This window comes from Oncorhynchus kisutch, unplaced genomic scaffold, assembly GCF_002021735.2.
Source record: "Oncorhynchus kisutch isolate 150728-3 unplaced genomic scaffold, Okis_V2 Okis06b-Okis10b_hom, whole genome shotgun sequence".
Lineage (NCBI taxonomy): Eukaryota > Metazoa > Chordata > Actinopteri > Salmoniformes > Salmonidae > Oncorhynchus > Oncorhynchus kisutch.
In genome coordinates, this window is record NW_022261983.1 from 17,043,369 (window position 1) to 17,062,171 (window position 18,803).

The 18,803-nt window shown below is 45.4% G+C and overlaps 2 protein-coding genes across 3 annotated transcripts in view; one reads left to right on the plus strand and one right to left on the minus strand.

The window, feature by feature from the left end:
- LOC109887112 (methyltransferase-like protein 22) overlaps positions 1 to 13,529 on the minus strand; it is a 42,861-nt gene extending 29,332 nt beyond the window's left edge. Inside the window, exons 1-5 of one of the 2 annotated variants that reach the window (XM_031814236.1) lie at positions 13,427 to 13,500; positions 13,074 to 13,126; positions 12,283 to 12,426; positions 11,256 to 11,565; positions 6,064 to 6,188 (exon numbers count right to left, since the gene is read on the minus strand). In XM_031814236.1, the coding sequence (XP_031670096.1) occupies positions 6,064 to 6,188; positions 11,256 to 11,565; positions 12,283 to 12,388 (541 nt within the window). In that variant the 5' untranslated portion in view covers positions 12,389 to 12,426; positions 13,074 to 13,126; positions 13,427 to 13,500. Of the gene's footprint in view, positions 1 to 6,063; positions 6,189 to 11,255; positions 11,566 to 12,282; positions 12,427 to 13,073; positions 13,127 to 13,426 lie in introns of both variants that reach the window. The other variant, XM_031814235.1, reaches the window with a different exon arrangement.
- Positions 13,530 to 17,337: 3,808 nt separating this feature from the next.
- The window catches only part of LOC116359881 (transmembrane protein 114), a 49,230-nt gene continuing 47,764 nt past the window's right edge, over positions 17,338 to 18,803 (plus strand). The window contains exon 1 of the mRNA XM_031813759.1: positions 17,338 to 17,617. Within this exon, the coding sequence (XP_031669619.1) occupies positions 17,437 to 17,617 (181 nt within the window). The 5' untranslated portion in view covers positions 17,338 to 17,436. The remainder of the gene's footprint in view (positions 17,618 to 18,803) is intronic.

An 18,803-nucleotide genomic window follows, 5' to 3' on the forward strand; every position in this document is an offset into this window, starting at 1 on the left:
GACCGTCTCCACTCAGTTATAACACACACTTGTGCCTCTCAGACCGTCTCCACTCAGTTATAACACACACTTGTGCCTCTCAACCGTCTCCACTCAGTTATAACACACACTTGTGCCTCTCAGACCGTCTCCACTCAGTTATAACACACACTTGTGCCTCTCAGACCGTCTCCACTCAGTTATAACACACACTTGTGCCTCTCAGACCGTCTCACTCAGTTATAACACACACTTGTGCCTCTCAGACCGTCTCCACTCAGTATAACACACACTTGTGCCTCTCAGACCGTCTCCACTCAGTTATAACACACACTTGTGCCTCTCAGACCGTCTCCACTCAGTTATAACACACACTTGTGCCTCTCAGACCGTCTCCACTCAGTATAACACACAACTTGTGGCCTCTCAGACCGTCTCCACTCAGTATAACACACACTTGTGCGCTCTCAGACCGTCTCCACTCAGTTATAACACACACTGTGCCTCTGCAGACCGTCTCCAACTCAAAGTTATAAACACCACTGTGGCCTCTCGACCGTCTCCCTCAGTTATAAACACACACTTGTGCCTCTCAGACCGTTCCACTCATTAACACACACTTGTGCCTCTCAGACCGCTCCACTCAGTTATAACACACACTTGTGCCTCTCAGACCGTCTCCACTCAGTTATAAACACACACTTGTGCCTCTCAGACCGTCTCCACTCAGTTATAACACACACTTGTGCCTCTCAGACCGTCTCCACTCAGTTATAACACACACTGTGCCTCTCAGACCGTCTCCACTCAGTTATAACACACACTTGTGCCTCTCAGACCGTCTCCACTCAGTTATACACACACTTGTGCCTCTCAGACCGTCTCCACTCAGTTTATAACACACACTTGTGCCTCTCAGACCGTCTCCACTCAGTTATAACACACACTTGTGCCTCTCAGACCGTCTCCACTCAGTTATAACACACACTTGTGCCTCTCAGACCGTCTCCACTCAGTTATAACACACACTTGTGCCTCTCAGACCGTCTCCACTCAGTTATAACACACACTTGTGCCTCTCAGACCGTCTCCACTCAGTTATAACACACACTTGTGCCTCTCAGACCGTCTCCACTCAGTTATAACACACACTTGGCCTCTCAGACCGTCTCCACTCAGTTATAACACACACTTGTGCCTCTCAGACCGTCTCCACTCAGTTATAACACACACTTGTGCCTCTCAGACCGTCTCCACTCAGTTATAACACACACTGTGCCTCTCAGACCGTCTCCACTCAGTTATAACACACACTTGTGCCTCTCAGACCGTCTCCACTCAGTTATAACACACACTTGTGCCTCTCAGACCGTCTCCACTCAGTTATAAACACCACTTGTGCCTCTCAGACCGTCTCCACTCAGTGTATAACACACACTTGTGCCTCTCAGACCGTCTCCACTCAGTTATAACACACACTTGTGCCTCTCAGACCGTCTCCACTCAGTTATAACCACACTTGTGCCTCTCAGACCGTCTCCACTCAGTTATAACACACACTTGGGCTCTCAGACCGTCTCCCAACTCAGTTATAAAACACACATTGTGCCTCTCAGACGCGTCTCCACTCAGTATAACACACCCTTCTGCCTCTCAGACCGTCTCCATCAGTTATAACACACAACTTCTGCCTCTCAGACCGTCTCCACTCAGTTATAACACACACTTCTGCCTCTCAGACGTCTCCACTCAGTTATAACACACACTTCTGCCTCTCAGACCGGTCTCCACTCAGTGTATAACACACACTTCTTGCCTCTCAGACCGTTCTCCACTCAGTTATAACACACACTTGTGCCTCTCAGACCGTCTCCACTCAGTTATAAACACACTTGTGCCTCTCAGACCGTCTCCACTCAGTTATAACACACACTTGTGCCTCTCAGACCGTCTCCACTCAGTTATAACACACACTTGTGCCTCTCAGACCGTCTCCACTCAGTTATAACACACACTGTGCCTCTCAGACCGTCTCCACTCAGTTATAACACACACTTGTGCCTCTCAGACCGTCTCACTTTCAGTATAACACCACCACTTGTGCCTCTCAGCCGGTCTCCACTCAGTTATAACACACACTTGTGCCTCTCAGACCGTCTCCACTCAGTTATAACACACACTTGTGCCTCTCAGACCGTCTCCACTCAGTTATAACACACACTTGTGCCCCTCTCAGACCGTCTCCACCAGTTATAACACCACTTGTGCCTCTCAGACCGTCTCCACTCAGTTATAAACACACACTTGTGCCTCTCAGACCGTCTCCACTCAGTTATAACACACACTTGTGCCTCTCAGACCGTCTCCACTCAGTTATAACACACACTTGTGCCTCTCAGACCGTCTCCACTCAGTTATAACACACACTTGTGCCTCTCAGACCGTCTCCACTCAGTTATAACACCACACTTGTGCTCTCAGACCGTCTCCACTCAGTTTATAACACACACTGTGCCTCTCAGACCGTCTCCACTCAGTTATAACACACACTTGTGCCTCTCAGACCGTCTCCACTCAGTTATAACACACACTGTGCCTCTCAGACCGTCTCCACTCAGTTAAACACACACTTGTGCCTCTCAGACCGTCTCCACTCAGTTATAACACACACTTGTGCCTCTCAGACCGTCTCCACTCAGTTATAACACACACTTCTGCCTCTCAGACCGTCTCCACTCAGTTATAACACACACTTGTGCCTCTCAGACCGTCTCCACTCAGTTATAACACACACTTCTGCCTCTCAGACCGTCTCCACTCAGTATAACACACACTTGTGCCTCTCAGACCGTCTCCACTCAGTTATAACACACACTTGTGCCTCTCAGACCGTCTCCACTCAGTTATAACACACACTTGTGCCTCTCAGACCGTCTCCACTCAGTTATAACACACACTTGTGCCTCTCAGACCGTCTCCACTCAGTTATAACACACACTTGTGCCTCTCAGGACCGTCTCCACTCAGTTATAACACACACTTGTGCCTCTCAGACCGTCTCCACTCAGTATAACCACACTGTGCCTCCGACGTCTCCACTCAGTTATAACACACACTTGTGCCTCTCAGACCGTCTCCACTCAGTTATAACACACACTTGTGCCTCTCAGACCCGTCCTTCCACTCAGTTATAACACACACTTGTGCCTCTCAGACCGTCTCCACTCAGTTATAACCAACACTTGTGCCTCTCAGACCGTCTCCACTCAGTTATAACACACACTTGTGCCTCTCAGACCGTCTCCACTCAGTTATAACACACACTTGTGCCTCTCAGGACCGTCTCCACTCAGTTTATAACACACACTTGTGCCTCTCAGGACCGTCTCCACTCAGTTATAACCACAACTTGTGCCTCTCAGACCGTCTCCACTCGTTATAACACACACTTGTGCCTCTCAGACCGTCTCCACTCAGTTATAACACACACTTGTGCCTCTCAGACCGTCTCCACTCAGTTATAACACACACTTGTGCCTCTCAGACCGTCTCCACTCAGTTATAACACACACTTGTGCCTCTCAGACCGTCTCCACTCAGTTATAACACACACTTGTGCCTCTCAGACCGTCTCCACTCAGTTATAACACACCACTTGTGCCTCTCAGACCGTCTCCACTCAGTTATAACACACACTTGTGCCTCTCAGACCGTCTCCACTCAGTTATAACACACACTTGTGCCTCTCAGACCGTCTCCACTCAGTTATAACCACACACTTGTGCCTCTCAGACCGTCTCCACTCAGTTATAACACACCACTTGTGCCTCTCAGGACGGTTCAACGCAGTTATACCACACACTTGTGCCTCTCAGACCGTCTCCACCTCAGTTAAACACACACTTGTGCCTCTCAGACCGTCTCCACTCAGTTATAACACACACTTGTTGCCTCTCAGACCGTCTCACTCAGTTATAACACACACTTGTGCCTCTCAGACCGTCTCCACTCAGTTATAACACACACTTGTGCCTCTCAGACCGTCTCCACTCAGTTTATAACACACACTTGTGCCTCTCAGACCGTCTCCACTCAGTTATAACCACAACACACTTGTGCCTCTCAGACCGTCTCCACTCAGTTATAAAACAAACTTGTGCCGCTCAGACAGTCTACACTCAGTATAAACACGTGGCATCTCAGGACGTTACTCCACTCAGTTATACCCACAACTTGTGCCTCTCGACCGTCTCCACTCAGGTATAACACACAATGTGCCTCCTCAGGACCGTCTCACAGTTATAACACACACTTGTGCCTCTCAGGACGTTACTCACTCAGTTATAAACACACACTTGTGCCTCTCGGACCAGTTCACTCAGTTAAACCACAAACTTGTGGCCTCTCCGACCCGTCTCCACTCAGTTATAAACACACACTTGTGGCCTCCTCAGACCGTCTCCACTCAGTTTATAAACACACACTTGTGCCTCTCAGACCGTCTCCACTCATTATAACACACACTTGTGCCTCTCAGACCGTCTCCACTCAGTTATAACACACACTTGTGCCTCTCAGACCGTCTCCACTCAGTTATAACACACACTTGTGCCTCTCAGACCGTCTCCACTCAGTTTATAACACACACTTGTGCCTCTCAGACCGTCTCCACTCAGTTATAAACACACACTTGTCCTCTCAGACCGTCTCCACTCAGTATACCCACACTTGTGCTCTACCGTCTCCACTACAGTTTATAACCACACTTGTGCCTCTCAGACCGTCTCCACTCAGTTATAAACACACACTTCTGCCTCTCAGACCGTCTCCCCTCAGTTATAACACACACTTCTGCTCTCAGACCGTCTCCACTCAGTTATAACACACACTTCTGCCTCTCAGACCGTCCTCCACTCAGTTATAACACACCACTTCTGCCTCTCAGACCGTCTCCACTCAGTTATAACACACACTTGTGCCTCTCAGACCGTCTCCACTCAGTTATAACACACACTTGTGCCTCTCAGACCGTCTCCACTCAGTTATAACACACACTTGTGCCTCTCAGACCGTCTCCACTCAGTTATAACACACACTTGTGCCTCTCAGACCGTCTCCACTCAGTTATAACACACACTTGTGCCTCTCAGACCGTCTCCACTCAGTTATAACACACACTTGTGCCTCTCAGACCGTCTCCACTCAGTTATAACACACACTTGTGCCTCTCAGACCGTCTCCACTCAGTTATAACACACACTTGTGCCTCTCAGACCGTCTCCACTCAGTTATAACACACACTTCTGCCTCTCAGACCGTCTCCACTCAGTTATAACACACACTTCTGCCTCTCAGACCGTCTCCACTCAGTTATAACACACACTTCTGCCTCTCAGACCGTCTCCACTCAGTTATAACACACACTTGTGCCTCTCAGACCGTCTCCACTCAGTTATAACACACACTTGTGCCTCTCAGACCGTCTCCACTCAGTTATAACACACACTTGTGCCTCTCAGACCGTCTCCACTCAGTTATAACACACACTTGTGCCTCTCAGACCGTCTCCACTCAGTTATAACACACACTTGTGCCTCTCAGACCGTCTCCACTCAGTTATAACACACACTTGTGCCTCTCAGACCGTCTCCACTCAGTTATAACACACACTTGTGCCTCTCAGACCGTCTCCACTCAGTTATAACACACACTTGTGCCTCTCAGACCGTCTCCACTCAGTTATAACACACACTTGTGCCTCTCAGACCGTCTCCACTCAGTTATAACACACACTTGTGCCTCTCAGACCGTCTCCACTCAGTTATAACACACACTTGTGCCTCTCAGACCGTCTCCACTCAGTTATAACACACACTTCTGCCTCTCAGACCGTCTCCACTCAGTTATAACACACACTTGTGCCTCTCAGACCGTCTCCACTCAGTTATAACACACACTTGTGCCTCTCAGACCGTCTCCACTCAGTTATAACACACACTTGTGCCTCTCAGACCGTCTCCACTCAGTTATAACACACACTTGTGCCTCTCAGACCGTCTCCACTCAGTCCTGTTCTCTTCTCACCTATCCTGATGACGTCTCTAGGACACTCCTCCTCCTCATCCTCCTCCTCTTCATCTCTTCTTGCCTGGCTGAGGATGATGGGGTAGACCATGTCTCTGTCCCTCTCAGGGAGTCGTTGTCTGGGCCTGGATAACATGTACAATATTTAGTCATGTCTCTATCTCAGACTGTCTAGACAGGTATAACATCTACAATAGTTAGTTAGTCATGTCTCTATCTCAGACTGACAGGTATAACATCTACAATAGTTAGTCATGTCTCTATCTCAGACTGTCTAGACAGGTATAACATGTACAATAGTTAGTTAGTCATGTCTCTATCTCAGACTGTCTAGACAGGTATAACATCTACAATAGTTAGTCATGTCTCTATCTCAGACTCTGACAGGGATAACATGTACAATAGTTAGTAATGTCTCTAGCTCAGACTGTCTAGACAGGTATAACATGTACAATAGTTAGTTAGTCATGTCTCTATCTCAGACTGTCTAGACAGGTATAACATCTACAATAGTTAGTTAGTCATGTCTCTATCTCAGACTGTCTAGACAGGTATAACATCTACAATAGTTAGTTAGTCATGTCTCTATCTCAGACTCTGACAGGTATAACATCTACAATAGTTAGTTAGTCATGTCTCTATCTCAGACTGTCTAGACAGGTATAACATCTACAATAGTTAGTCATGTCTCTATCTCAGACTCTGACAGGTATAACATCTACAATAGTTAGTTAGTCATGTCTCTATCTCAGACTCTGACAGGGATAACATGTACAATAGTTAGTTAGTCATGTCTCTATCTCAGACTGTCTAGACAGGTATAACATCTACTATAGTTAGTCATGTCTCTATCTCAGACTGTCTAGACAGGTATAACATCTACAATAGTTAGTTAGTCATGTCTCTATCTCAGACTCTGACAGGGATAACATGTACAATAGTTAGTTAGTCATGTCTCTATCTCAGACTGACAGGTATAACATCTACAATAGTTAGTCATGTCTCTATCTCAGACTGTCTAGACAGGTATAACATCTACAATAGTTAGTTAGTCATGTCTCTATCTCAGACTGTCTAGACAGGTATAACATCTACTATAGTTAGTCATGTCTCTATCTCAGACTCTGACAGGGATAACATCTACAATAGTTAGTTAGTCATGTCTCTATCTCAGACTCTGACAGGTATAACATCTACAATAGTTAGTAATGTCTCTAGCTCAGACTGTCTAGACAGGTATAACATCTACAATAGTTAGTCATGTCTCTATCTCAGACTGTCTAGACAGGTATAACATCTACAATAGTTAGTTAGTCATGTCTCTATCTCAGACTGTCTAGACAGGTATAACATCTACTATAGTTAGTCATGTCTCTATCTCAGACTCTGACAGGTATAACATGTACAATAGTTAGTTAGTCATGTCTCTATCTCAGACTCTGACAGGGATAACATGTACAATAGTTAGTTAGTCATGTCTCTATCTCAGACTGTCTAGACAGGTATAACATCTACAATAGTTAGTTAGTCATGTCTCTATCTCAGACTCTGACAGGTATAACATGTACAATAGTTAGTCATGTCTCTATCTCAGACTCTGACAGGTATAACATCTACAATAGTTAGTTAGTCATGTCTCTATCTCAGACTGTCTAGACAGGTATAACATCTACAATAGTTAGTTAGTCATGTCTCTATCTCAGACTGTCTAGACAGGTATAACATCTACAATAGTTAGTTAGTCATGTCTCTATCTCAGACTGTCTAGACAGGTATAACATCTACAATAGTTAGTTAGTCATGTCTCTATCTCAGACTGTCAGGTATAACATCTACAATAGTTAGTCATGTCTCTATCTCAGACTGACAGGTATAACATCTACAATAGTTAGTCATGTCTCTATCTCAGACTGTCTAGACAGGTATAACATCTACAATAGTTAGTTAGTCATGTCTCTATCTCAGACTGTCTAGACAGGTATAACATCTACAATAGTTAGTTAGTCATGTCTCTATCTCAGACTGTCTGGACAGGTATAACATCTACAATAGTTAGTTAGTCATGTCTCTATCTCAGACTCTGACAGGTATAACATCTACAATAGTTAGTCATGTCTCTATCTCAGACTCTGACAGGGATAACATGTACAATAGTTAGTCATGTCTCTATCTCAGACTCTGACAGGTATAACATCTACAATAGTTAGTTAGTCATGTCTCTATCTCAGACTCTGACAGGTATAACATCTACAATAGTTAGTCATGTCTCTATCTCAGACTCTGACAGGTATAACATCTACAATAGTTAGTTAGTCATGTCTCTATCTCAGACTGTCTAGACAGGTGTAACATCTACAATAGTTAGTTAGTCATGTCTCTATCTCAGACTCTGACAGGTATAACATCTACAATAGTTAGTTAGTCATGTCTCTATCTCAGACTCTGACAGGTATAACATCTACAATAGTTAGTTAGTCATGTCTCTATCTCAGACTCTGACAGGTATAACATCTACAATAGTTAGTTAGTCATGTCTCTATCTCAGACTCTGACAGGTATAACATCTACAATAGTTAGTAATGTCTCTATCTCAGACTGACAGGTATAACATCTACAATAGTCAGTCTGGAACAGGGATGGGAAACTTTGATGGAGAAATGGGCCGTAAAAAAAGTGTCAGAGAGAAGATTTGGCTCTGTTTATTTTATTACTAGTTTGCTGCAACTCTACACATTCTGCTACAGGGTAGAGAGAAATGTTTGCTGCAACTCTACACATTCTGCTACAGGGTAGAGAGAAATGTTTGCTGCAACTCTACACATTCTGCTACAGGGTAGAGAGAAATGTTTGCTGCAACTCTACACATTCTGCTACAGGGTAGAGAGAAATGTTTGCTGCAACTCTACACATTCTGCTACAGGGTAGAGAGAAATGTTTGCTGCAACTCTACACATTCTGCTACAGGGTAGAGAGAAATGTTTGCTGCAACTCTACACATTCTGCTACAGGGTAGAGAGAAATGTTTGCTGCAACTCTACACATTCTGCTACAGGGTAGAGAGAAATGTTTGCTGTTTGTAATATGATACCTGAGTGAGATTGACGAACAAAATCAATGCGGGCTCCTCGGTCGGCAATTCGACCATGACAAGTTTACATAGCTGGCCGCTAGACTAACTTACCAATATATAAAAAACAAGTACTAAATAATGCTGAGAGAGATAATTGAGTGACTGTCATAAGAAGAGAAACACTGCCGATGCACAACCACATTTCTAAATAATGCTGAGAGAGATAATTGAGTGACTGTCGGTGGCTGTCATAAGAAGAGAAACCCTGCTGATGCACAACCACATTTCTAAATAATGCTGAGAGAGATAATTGAGTGACTGTCGGTGGCTGTCATAAGAAGAGAAACCCTGCTGATGCACAACCACATTTGTATATTGGATCTTGGTGTATTCTACCATTCTATTGACCCACTGGCCGTAAAACATCTCCAGGACAACAATCAAATGAAGGCCATACAACACAAAGGGAAGGTTTGACTGTAGTAACTGTGGTGATGTGGAGGTGAGATGTAGAAGGGAAGGTTTGACTGTAATAACTGTGGTGATGTGGAGGTGAGATGTAGAAGGGAAGGTTTGACTGTAGTAACTGTGGTGATGTGGAGGTGAGATGTTGAAGGGAAGGTTTAACTGTAGTAACTGTGGTGATGTGGAGGTGAGATGTAGAAGGGAAGGTTTGACTGTAATAACTGTGGTGATGTGGAGGTGAGATGTAGAAGGGAAGGTTTGACTGTAATAACTGTGGTGATGTGGAGGTGAGATGTAGAAGGGAAGGTTTGACTGTAATAACTGTGGTGATGTGGAGGTGAGATGTAGAAGGGAAGGTTTGACTGTAATAACTGTGGTGATGTGGAGGTGAGATGTAGAAGGGAAGGTTTGACTATAATAACTGTGGTGATGTGGAGGTGAGATGTAGAAGGGAAGGTTTGACTGTAGTAACTGTGGTGATGTGGAGGTGAGATGTAGAAGGGAAGGTTTGACTGTAATAACTGTGGTGATGTGGAGGTGAGATGTAGAAGGGAAGGTTTGACTGTAATAACTGTGGTGATGTGGAGGTGAGATGTAGAAGGGAAGGTTTGACTGTCATAACTGTGGTGATGTGGAGGTGAGATGTAGAAGGGAAGGTTTGACTGTAGTAACTGTGGTGATGTGGAGGTGAGATGTAGAAGGGAAGGTTTGACTGTAATAACTGTGGTGATGTGGAGGTGAGATGTAGAAGGGAAGGTTTGACTGTAGTAACTGTGGTGATGTGGAGGTGAGATGTAGAAGGGAAGGTTTGACTGTAATAACTGTGGTGATGTGGAGGTGAGATGTAGAAGGGAAGGTTTGACTGTAGTAACTGTGGTGATGTGGAGGTGAGATGTAGAAGGGAAGGTTTGACTGTAATAACTGTGGTGATGTGGAGGTGAGATGTAGAAGGGAAGGTTTGACTGTAATAACTGTGGTGATGTGGAGGTGAGATGTAGAAGGGAAGGTTTGACTGTAATAACTGTGGTGATGTGGAGGTGAGATGTAGAAGGGAAGGTTTGACTGTAGTAACTGTGGTGATGTGGAGGTGAGATGTAGAAGGGAAGGTTTGACTGTAATAACTGTGGTGATGTGGAGGTGAGATGTAGAAGGGAAGGTTTGACTGTAGTAACTGTGGTGATGTGGAGGTGAGATGTAGAAGGGAAGGTTTGACTGTAATAACTGTGGTGATGTGGAGGTGAGATGTAGAAGGGAAGGTTTGACTGTAGTAACTGTGGTGATGTGGAGGTGATATGTAGAAGGGAAGGTTTGACTGTAATAACTGTGGTGATGTGGAGGTGAGATGTAGAAGGGAAGGTTTGACTGTAGTAACTGTGGTGATGTGGAGGTGAGATGTAGAAGGGAAGGTTTGACTGTAATAACTGTGGTGATGTGGAGGTGAGATGTAGAAGGGAAGGTTTGACTGTAGTAACTGTGGTGATGTGGAGGTGAGATGTAGAAGGGAAGGTTTGACTGTAGTAACTGTGGTGATGTGGAGGTGAGATGTAGAAGGGAAGGTTTGACTGTAGTAACTGTGGTGATGTGGAGGTGAGATGTAGAAGGGAAGGTTTGACTGTAATAACTGTGGTGACTGATGTGGAGGTGCGATGTAACTGACCTGCGTGGTACCTCTAAATCTCCATCTTCATCCAGGGGTGGTTCTACCCCTCCGTCCTCATCCCTGTCCACTCCTCCGTCCTCATCCCTGTCCACTCCTCCGTCCTCATCCCTGATCACTCCTCCATCAGCCCCTCCGTCCTCATCCCTGTCCACTCCTCCGTCAGCCCCAGTCTCACTCCCTCTAGCATCTCCCCTTCCACTCTCCTCCTGGGTGTCGCGGTCTAACTCTTCCCCTCCGCAGGGGGAACCGAGGTCACAGGTGCGCTGCTTCGTTCCGTCCCACAGGATTCTGAACCGGGAGATGAAAACTAGACACACAGGCTGCGTTTAGACAGGCACCCCAATTCTGATCTTGAAAACTAGACACACAGGCTGCGTTTAGACAGGCACCCCAATTCTGATCTTGAAAACTAGACACACAGGCTGCGTTTAGACAGGCACCCCAATTCTGATCTTGAACACTAGACACACAGGTTGCGTTTAGACAGGCACACCAATTCTGATCTTGAAAACTAGACACACAGGCTGCGTTTAGACAGGCACCCCAATTCTGATCTTGAACACTAGACACACAGGCTGCATTTAGACAGGCACCCCAATTCTAATCTTGAAAACTAGACACACAGGCTGCGTTTAGACAGGCACCCCAATTCTGATCTTGAAAACTAGACACACAGGCTGCGTTTAGACAGGCACCCCAATTCTGATCTTGAAAACTAGACACACAGGCTGCGTTTAGACAGGCACCCCAATTCTGATCTTGTTTTTCACTCATTGGTATTTTGACCAAACAGATCTGCTCTGAAACAGATCGGACGTGAAAAGATCTGATGTGATTGGTAAAAAGACCAATTATTGGGGGAAAAAACTACCAGAATTGTGCTGCCTGTGTAAACACAGCAATAGAGGGTTGGGACAGTTCCATTGACATTCAGGAAAGACCTACATTGAAACTAAATTAAAACATTTTCATAATGTAGTTTTGTGTCATTTTACACACACACACACACACACACACACAGTACCTGGTTGTCCTACACGGTTAAGGCGTGCCATGAGGTGGCGAGAGTTGGGCAGCAACAGGTGAACGTCAGACAGCACCGTGTCATAATGGAAGGTGATCTGGTCCATGGCTCACCCTGCATGTCATCTACCTGCCTGCAGCACACCTGGGGAACACACACACGCATCAGACACACGCGTTGCAAGCACAAACTGACACACAGGTGCATATATACATTTGTCGCAAGCACACAGGTCACACACACACACACTTTTAAGAGCCTAAACTACCAAATGGGCTGTATTTCAGGTGAAATAAAGCCTGTCTCTGTTATCTGTTAGACAGGTGAAATACAGCCCTGTTATCTGTTATCTGTTAGACAGGTGAAATACAGCCCTGTTATCTGTTAGACAGGTGAAATACAGCCCTGTTATCTGTTAGACAGGTGAAATAAAGCCCTGTAATCTGTTAGACAGGTAAAACACAGCCTGTACCAGGAACACAGAACTAAAAGACAAGGCCAACAGCAACCCTCAGCCAGAGGCAATCTGCGGCTCAGCAAAGTGCCCTCTCCAGCAATCACAGTGAACTGTTGTAGCAGCAAGCCGCCTCATAGCTGGAAAAACACCAATTGACGTCGCCATAGCTACCGACTAAGGAGAGTGTGTTGACGACCCTGTATTCATTATGTCAACAAGAGACATCATAAATGGTTCTTAAACACAATCTTCTTAGTCGGTGTGGCTCAAATGTATGTTGTTATGCCCTGCAGTTAGCAGCCAACGTTACTTATAACTGTTAGCGGTCACTCACCTTTCCAGTGGTAGTTAGCTAACTTTTCTAGCCAGAAGCTGTCAATGAAAATGCTGCAAATACGTGTCTGGTAAACATGTATTCATTTGGTCAAATAAACTAGCCTTCTCTACGGTGGGAACTTCTGACAAACGTAACTGAATGGGTGGGAGGGAACCTGCTAGAAACAGCTTCCATGAGCTAGCTTGATGCTACTCTGATAATGAATGACTTGGCAAGGTCCAGGGGCAACTAACAACGACGCTAGCTAACGAGGGACATTTAACGGGCACATTTAAATGAAACACTTCCAACACATGACATTCAGTACAGTCTAATAACATAAACACGCATTTAATTCACTCTGAGCTTACAACGACGCGCAGATTGTCTCAAATATCAGCTTCCAAGTCGTACAGAAATAACACTAGGTGTACAGAATACAGGCGGTGCCACATTATTATTTCACCCACCAACAAAGGAAACAAAAGCCATTCAAATTGTTCCGCGTGCTACGCATCTAGAAATAACTCAATATGTAAACCACAACACTGCTCCGAAAGGACTTAAATTATATTTGGATTAGAATTCAAATTTAAACATAGCTAGAATTTCACTAGGATTGTGATTAAATATCTACATGTGTGTGTTGTAGACACTTTTCCTCACTCAAATAATATTTTTTTTAAAAACACTTTGAAACGTTACACAGGATTCCAGTACAACCATGGTGGTGGCAGCATCATGCTGCGGGATGTTTTTCAGGGGCAGGGACCGGGAGACTAGTCAGGATCCCTACTGTGAAGCATGGTGGTGGCAGCATCATGCTGCGGGGATGTTTTTCAGGGACTGGGAGACTAGTCAGGATCCCTACTGTGAAGCATGGTGGTGGCAGCATCATGCTGCGGGGATGTTTTTCAGGGGCAGGGACCAGGAGACTAGTCAGGATCCCTACTGTGAAGCATGGTGGTGGCAGCATCATGCTGCGGGGATGTTTTTCAGGGGCAGGGACCGGGAGACTAGTCAGGATCCCTACTGTGAAGCATGGTGGTGGCAGCATCATGCTGCGGGGATGTTTTTCAGGGGCAGGGACTGGGAGACTAGTCAGGATCCCTATTGTGAAGCATGGTGGTGGCAGCATCATTCTGCGGAGATGTTTTTCAGGGGCAGGGACTGGGAGACTAGTCAGGATCCCTACTGTGAAGCATGGTGGTGGCAGCATCATTCTGCGGAGATGTTTTTCAGGGGCAGGGACTGGGAGACTAGTCAGGATCCCTACTGTGAAGCATGGTGGTGGCAGCATCATTCTGCGGGGATGTTTTTCAGGGGCAGGGACTGGGAGACTAGTCAGGATTGAGGGAAAGGTAAAGGTAAACGGAGCAGGGATGAAAACCTGCTCCAGTGTGCTCGGGACCTAAGACTGCTGAGAAGGTTCCAACAGGACAACGACCCTAAGCACACAGCCAAGACAATGCAGGAGTGGCTTCGGGACAAGTCTCTGAATGTTCTTGAGTGGCCTAGTGAGAGCCCAGACATGAACCCGATCGAACATCTCTGGAGGGACCTGAAAATAGCTGTACAGCGACCCTCCCCATTCAATCTGACAGAGCGTGAGAGGATCTGCAGAGAAGAATGGGAGAAACTCCCCAAATACAGGTGTGGCAAACTTGTAGCGTCATACCCAAGAAGACTCGATGCTGTAATCGCTGCCAAAGGTGCTTCAATAAAGTACTGAGTTAAGAGAGTAACTCTAGAGAGTTGAAAACAGCAGGTCTGGCACAGGTAGCACGTTCGGTGAACAGGTCAGGGTTCCATAGCCACAGTCAGAACAGTTGAAACTGGAGCAGCATCACGGCCAGGTGGACTGGGGACAGCAAGTTGTCATCAGGCCAGGTAGTCCTGAGGCATGGTCCTAGGGCTCAAGTCCTCCGAGAGAGAGAGAGAGAGAAAGAAAGAAAGAAAGAAAGAAAGAAAGAATTAGAGAGAGCATACTTAAATTCACACAGGACACTGGATAAAACAGGAGAAGTACTCCAGATATAACAGACTGACCCCCCCCCCCGACACATAAACTACTGCAGCATAAATACTGGAGGCTGAGACAGGAGGAGTCAGGAGACACTGTGGCCCCATCTGACGATACCCCCAGACAGGGCCAAACAGGCAGGATATAACCACACCCACATTGCCAAAGTACAGCCCCCACACCACTAGAGGGATATCTTCAACCACCAACTTACCATCCTGAGACAAGGCCGAGTATAGCCCACAAAGATCTCCCCCACGGCACAACCCAAGCCAAGCCGGACAGGAAGATCGCGTCAGTGACTCAACCAGCTCAAGGGACGCACCCCTGCTAGGGATACTACTACAACTGATACTACTGATACTACTACTGATACTACTACTGATGCTACTACTACTGATACTACTACTACTGATTCCACTACTGATACTACTGGTACTACTACTGATGCTACTACTGATACTACTGATACTACTACTGATGCTACTACTTATACTACTGATACTACTACTGATACCACTACTAATACTACTACTGATGCTACTACTGATACTACTACTGATGCTACTACTTATACTACTTATACTACTGATACCACTACTGATGCTACTGATACTACTACTGATTCTACTACTGATACTACTGATGCTACTACTTATACTACTGATACTACTACTGATACTACTGATACCCCTACTGATGCTACTGATACTGCTACTGATGCTACTACTGATACTACTGATACTACTGATACTACTGATACTACTGATACCACTATGGATACTACTGATGCTACTGATACTACTACTGATACCGCTACTGATACTACTGATGCTACTGATACTACTACTGATACCACTACTGATACTACTGATACTACTGATACTACTGATACTACTGATACCACTATGGATACTACTGATGCTACTGATACTACTACTGATACCGCTACTGATACTACTGATGCTACTGATACTACTACTGATACCACTACTGATACTACTGATGCTACTGATACTACTACTGATACTGCTACTGATACTACTGATGCTACTGATACTACTACTGATACCGCTACTGTTACTACTGATGCTACTGATACTACTACTGATATTGATGCTACTGATACTACTACTGATACCGCTACTGATACTACTGATGCTACTGATACTACTACTGATGCTACCACTGATATTGATGCTACTGATGCCACTGATGCTACGGATGCTACTGAAGCTAATGATAATACTGATACTACTGCTGATGTTACTGATACTACTGATACTCATACTACTACTAATACTGACACTACTGATACTAGTGTTACTACTGATACTGATAATGATACTACTGATATTAGTGATAATACTGGTAGTACTGATACTACTATTGATACCACTGATGCTACTGATACTACTGATACTGCTACTACTGCTACTACTACTGATACTACTATTGATACTAGTGATACTACTGATACTAGTGTTACTACTGATGCTACTGATACATACACAGAGATCATAACGAACATTCAAAATGCACAATGTCTGTCCCACGCTACCCTCATCTGGCCCAGGACGGTACTACACCCTACTGATCGACCGTCTGGTAGGACAGGGTTTTCCAAACTTGTTCCTGGCCCACCCTCTGGGTCCTGGGCCCCTCTTGGTCCTGTACCAGCCCAGGACACAGAGATACACCTCCACTCCACAGACGGCAGATACACACTCTGACATAGAGACAGTCCACAACAGCTCTCCACATCTCTTTATCTTTCACCCCCTGTATACTTCTCTTATTCAGCCTCATCCACTGTGTGTTTGACACTCTGATCTCTCACTCCCACCTAATCTCTCTCTCTGTTCCTCTCTCTCTCTCTCTGTTCCTCTCTCTCTCTCTGTTCCACTCTCTCTCTGTTCCTCTCTCTCTCTATTCCTCTCTCTCTCTGTTCCCCTCTCTCTCTCTCTCTCTCTCTCTCTCTCTCTCTCTCTCTCTTTCTCTCTCGCTTCAATTATTATTATTATTGACTTTTCAATGTTAATCTTCATCTCCCTCGCTCTCTCTCGCTCTCTCTTCTGACTTTCACCCTCTCTCTGTTTCCCTCCCTTTCCCTCAATCTCTCTCTCTCTCTCTTCTTGTACTCTTCCTCTCTCCCTCTGTGTTTCTCTCCCTTTCCCTCTCTCTTCCTTCCTCTCTCTAACTCTCTTCTTGTCCTCCTACTCTCTCTGTGTTTCTCTTCATTTCTCTTTCTCACTCCCTCATGCTCTGTACACCTCTTTCTTTCTCGCTCTGATTTGCCTCACCAGGTCTATCACTCTCTCTGTTTCTCTCTCTCCTCTCTCCTCTCCTCTTCTCGGTATGGTGAGGATGACTCTGGGAGCTCTGGCACTGTTTGTAGCTGTGTGTGGAGTGTCCAGTTTTGTGTTGCTGGGGGTGGCTATAGGGACAGACTACTGGTACCTGATAGATGTCGCTCAGAGGGAAAACATCTCCAACCTCTCTCTCAACTCACACTCAGGACTATGGAGGACCTGCAACTGTAAGTCAATGCGTGTTACTTTTCTTTTAGCAGGGAGTCAGATACTGGTCCTTTGTGGCTTAGTGTGACCATCTGTAGCTCAGCTGGTACAGCATGGTACTACCAGGTTATAACATGTATAGTGTAGTCCCCTGTATCTCAGCTGGTACAACAGCATGGTACTACCAGGTTATAGCATGTATAGTGTAGTCCTCTGTAGCTCAGCTGGTACAACCAGGTTATAGCATGTATAGTGTAGTCCCCTGTAGCTCAGCTGGTACTACCAGGTTATAACATGTATAGTGTAGTCCTCTGTAGCTCAGCTGGTACAGCATGGTACTACCAGGTTATAACATGTATAGTGTAGTCCCCTGTAGCTCAGCTGGTACTACCAGGTTACAACATGTATAGTGTAGTCCTCTGTAGCTCAGCTGGTACAGCATGGTACTACCAGGTTATAACATGTATAGTGTAGTCCCCTGTAGCTCAGCTGGTACAGCATGGTACTACCAGGTCATAACATGTATAGTGTAGTCCTCTGTAGCTCAGCTGGTACAGCATGGTACTACCAGGTTATAACATGTATAGTGTAGTCACCTGTAGCTCAGCTGGTACTACCAGGTTATAACATGTATAGTGTAGTCCCCTGTAGCTCAGCTGGTACAGCATGGTACTACCAGGTTATAACATGTATAGTGTAGTCACCTGTAGCTCAGCTGGTACAGCATGGTACTACTAGGTCATAACATGTATAGTGTAGTCCTCTGTAGCTCAGCTGGTACAGCATGGTACTACCAGGTTATAACATGTATAGTGTAGTCACCTGTAGCTCAGCTGGTACTACCAGGTTATAGCATGTATAGTGTAGTCACCTGTAGCTCAGCTGGTACAGCATGGTACTACCAGGTTATAACATGTATAGTGTAGTCCCCTGTAGCTCAGCTGGTACAGCATGGTACTACCAGGTTATAACATGTATAGTGTAGTCACCTGTAGCTCAGCTGGTACAGCATGGTACTACCAGGTTATAACATGTATAGTATAGTCCCTTGTAGCTCAGCTGGTACAGCATAGTACTACCAGGTTATACCATGTATAGTGTAGTCCCCTGTAGCTCAGCTGGGACTATCAGGTTATAACATGTATAGTGTAGTCCCCTGTAGCTCAGCTGGTACTACCAGGTCATAACATGTATAGTGTAGTCCCC